The sequence below is a fragment of the Miscanthus floridulus genome, chromosome 10, assembly GCF_019320115.1.
Source record: "Miscanthus floridulus cultivar M001 chromosome 10, ASM1932011v1, whole genome shotgun sequence".
Lineage (NCBI taxonomy): Eukaryota > Viridiplantae > Streptophyta > Magnoliopsida > Poales > Poaceae > Miscanthus > Miscanthus floridulus.
In genome coordinates, this window is record NC_089589.1 from 101,019,104 (window position 1) to 101,022,200 (window position 3,097).

General features: G+C 47.9%; 1 protein-coding gene across 1 annotated transcript; it reads left to right on the forward strand.

Annotated features, from left to right (window-relative positions):
* The first annotated feature begins 674 nt into the window (after window positions 1–674).
* On the forward strand, window positions 675–2,888 carry LOC136485194 (aluminum-activated malate transporter 1-like). Its single transcript, XM_066482122.1, has 6 exons — window positions 675–1,078; window positions 1,170–1,319; window positions 1,418–1,690; window positions 1,863–1,975; window positions 2,078–2,227; window positions 2,309–2,888. Exons 1-6 carry the CDS (start codon window positions 727–729, stop codon window positions 2,669–2,671), a joined length of 1,401 nt encoding a protein of 466 aa, XP_066338219.1. The 5' UTR covers window positions 675–726; the 3' UTR covers window positions 2,672–2,888.
* Window positions 2,889–3,097: the final 209 nt, after the last annotated feature.

The window sequence follows — 3,097 nt, forward strand, 5'->3', positions numbered from 1 at the left end:
ATACAGTTAATTAACAGGTTCAAAATAATGGATCAAATCGAGCACGTACGACGGGATGCCCGCCTCAGTTGAGGTTGGCTCGCTGCACACAACGAACAGAGTGCTAAAAAGAATAAAAAGGGTTATTATTATTATTATTATTATTATTATTATTATTATATATATATATATATATATTATTATTATTATTATTTTATATATATATATATATATATGTCAGTACTATATCCAAACTACAATAATAATAACCTGATGGATCAGTATCCTGGCGGTGCGATATGTGTTGGTCATGCCGGGGAGGGCGGATCCGGGGAAGGCTTGGAAAAATGGAACGCTTTCGCTAACATGTCAGCAGCTCCACCATTCATCACTGCGGCGTTGCATTGCATTTTGCCGGCCGGCCGTACGAATCTCCTGTATGCTTGTGGAGTCCCCATGTGGAACGCACTGGGGAACATATCGAAGGGGACAAAGGTCACACACACACTGCGTGTGTTTGTGTGACAGAGTTGAGAACGGCCGGGCCGGGCGCCATCTAGGGCAGGTACATCGCCACTTCACCATCACCAGGGACCAGGCATCGATCTTTCGCTATATCTGGACATCTGGTGTCTAGCTAGCTATTTAAGGCACGATGTGTGCTCATGGCGTTAGAGCTCCGATCCAAACGAAGCAACCAGCATACTTTGCATTGGCGCAGCAGCTTCGTGATCAGAGCTGGCCGGCATGGAAGCTCAAGCTCCGGCTCCGACGACGGAAAGCAGCAGCAGCAGTGCCGAGGGCAGCAACGGCGGAGGCGGCGTCTCCTGCAGGGCGCGCTGCTGCCGCCGGAGGTGGCTGCGCTCGGCGCCGGAGCGGGTGTGGATCTCGGCCGCCGCCGGGTTCTGCTTCTGCAGCGACAAGGTGGCCCGGATCGCGAGGGAGGACCCCAGGCGGGTGGCGCACTCGCTCAAGGTGGGGCTGGCGCTCACGCTGGTGTCCGTCGTCTACTACCTCACGCCCCTCTTCGACGGCCTCGGCGGCGGCTCCGCCATGTGGGCCGTGCTCACCGTCGTGATCGTCATGGAGTTCACCGTTGGTATTTACATATTTGTTACATGCACATGCACGTACTGTCGAATCGATCTATCGTTTGCCAGGCCTACTAACCTATATATATATATACATAGGTGCCACGCTGAGCAAAGGCCTGAACAGAGCACTGGCAACACTGGTGGCCAGCTCCCTCGCCGTCGGAGCTCACGAGGTAGCCAGCCTCGTCGCCGCCCGTAGCGAGAAGGCGGAGTCCATAATACTCGCCGTCTTCGTCTTCTTTGTAGGTAAGGGCATACATACATACTCCGTCTCCGATCCATTAATTTCTTTATCATGGCCGCGACATTATTCTCACGGTTCATCCCGGAGGTTATGCGTGCAGCGTCGGCCGCGACGTTCTCGCGGTTCATCCCGGAGGTGAAGGCAAGGTTCGACTACGGCGTGAGCATCTTCATCCTGAGCTTCAGCCTGGTGGCCGTGTCCAGCTACCGCGTCGAGGAGCTCAGGCCGCTCGCGCTCCAGCGCATCTCCACCATCTTCGTCGGCGTTGCCATCTGCCTCGGCACCACCGTCCTCGTCTTCCCGGTCTGGGCCGGGGAGGACCTACACAGGCTCGCCGCCGGCAACATCCACAAGCTCGCCGACTTCCTTCAAGGTACGACGAGTACGACACGACACGAGAGACATGCATGCTTGTTCTGCCACAATGCTGGTGGTCGTATTGATTTGAGTAAAATTTCTCTTTTAAAAATTTAGAAAACATCGGTAAAATTTGTGCAGGTATTTCTTTTCAGACAACGGCGCAGATTAATTTTTAATGTATGCAGGACTGGAATCCGAATGCTTTGGAGAGAATTCTGGGAGTGAGAATCTGGAGGGCAAAGACTTCCTACGCGCGTACAAGAGCGTCCTGAGTTCCAAGGACAAAGAGGACTCTTTGGTACTAATCTCGTGTACATGTGACTTCAGATATTATATATGCACACTATTTATGCCAATCAAAACATATTAACCAATACTTGTATTATTACAAACATTGCAGTGCACCTTAGCCCAGTGGGAGCCTCCTCATGGCCGATTCCGCTTCCGGCACCCATGGAGTCAATACAAGAAACTAGGTACTCTTTGTCGCCAATGTGCCTCTTCAATGGAGGCTATTGCTTCCTATGTTGTCATCGTCAGAAGATATCAGGTAGTTTGCTAATTAATGCACCAATTTCATGATCAGAGATTAATGTTTATTGATCAACAACCTTTTCTTGATATACAATAGTATCCTGAAGCCAAACCAGAGTTATGCTTGAAGGTTCAGACATTATGTGGTCAAATGAGCAACCACTCTGCTAGAACTCTCAGAGAACTTGCATCAGCACTTCAGTCGATGACTACGCCATCGATAACAGACGAGAGTGACTTGTCTGATGCCATGAAAGCTGCAAGTGCCTGCAGAAGCGAGTTATTGGAAGATGCCGTTCAATTGCAAGTGATGCATACAGCCGTTATAGCATCCCTTCTATCAGACTTGGTTATGCAGATCAACAAAATAACAGAATCAGTTGGCAACCTAGCACGACTTGCCCGCTTCAGAAACCCGGAAAAGACACGAACTGATGTAGTTATCGATGTAAAGACTTGATCGATCGATGAACACTTCTAGCTGTGGCACAAACATGAGGCTATATATATCTATAATATCGTCGTCTTTGGTTGTATGTATATAGATTTTTCTCCTCTGTTCTCAATACTTAGAGTTAAAGAGTTCACAAGACATAGTCTACATAAACGTAATAACGTCGCAAACATGATTAGTTAATATCTTTTCTTATTATTAGATTCCAATAAACAAGCACGACCAATCTTGCGAATATGTTGGCTGTCTGTGTATGATTATATATCAATATCAGTATCTATACCTGTATCTGCACCTATCTCTCTACATATCTCTATCTTTATATCTGACAAATTGTAGTCATCAATATATATACTTCTCCTATATGGGACCAAGTTATAGTGGCCCAGATTCGTAACTCAATATATAAAACGTCTCGCCAACTATTACTCC

Excerpts from the sequence above, each read along its gene's own strand:
- LOC136485194 (XM_066482122.1), top strand. The coding sequence starts at position 727 with ATGGAAGCTCAAGCTCCGGCTCCGACGACGGAAAGCAGCAGCAGCAGT. Across the intron at positions 1,320-1,417 it reads CGTCTTCGTCTTCTTTGTAG|CGTCGGCCGCGACGTTCTCG; the intron begins GTAAGGGCATAC and ends TTATGCGTGCAG. Across the intron at positions 1,976-2,077 it reads AGGACAAAGAGGACTCTTTG|TGCACCTTAGCCCAGTGGGA; the intron begins GTACTAATCTCG and ends CAAACATTGCAG.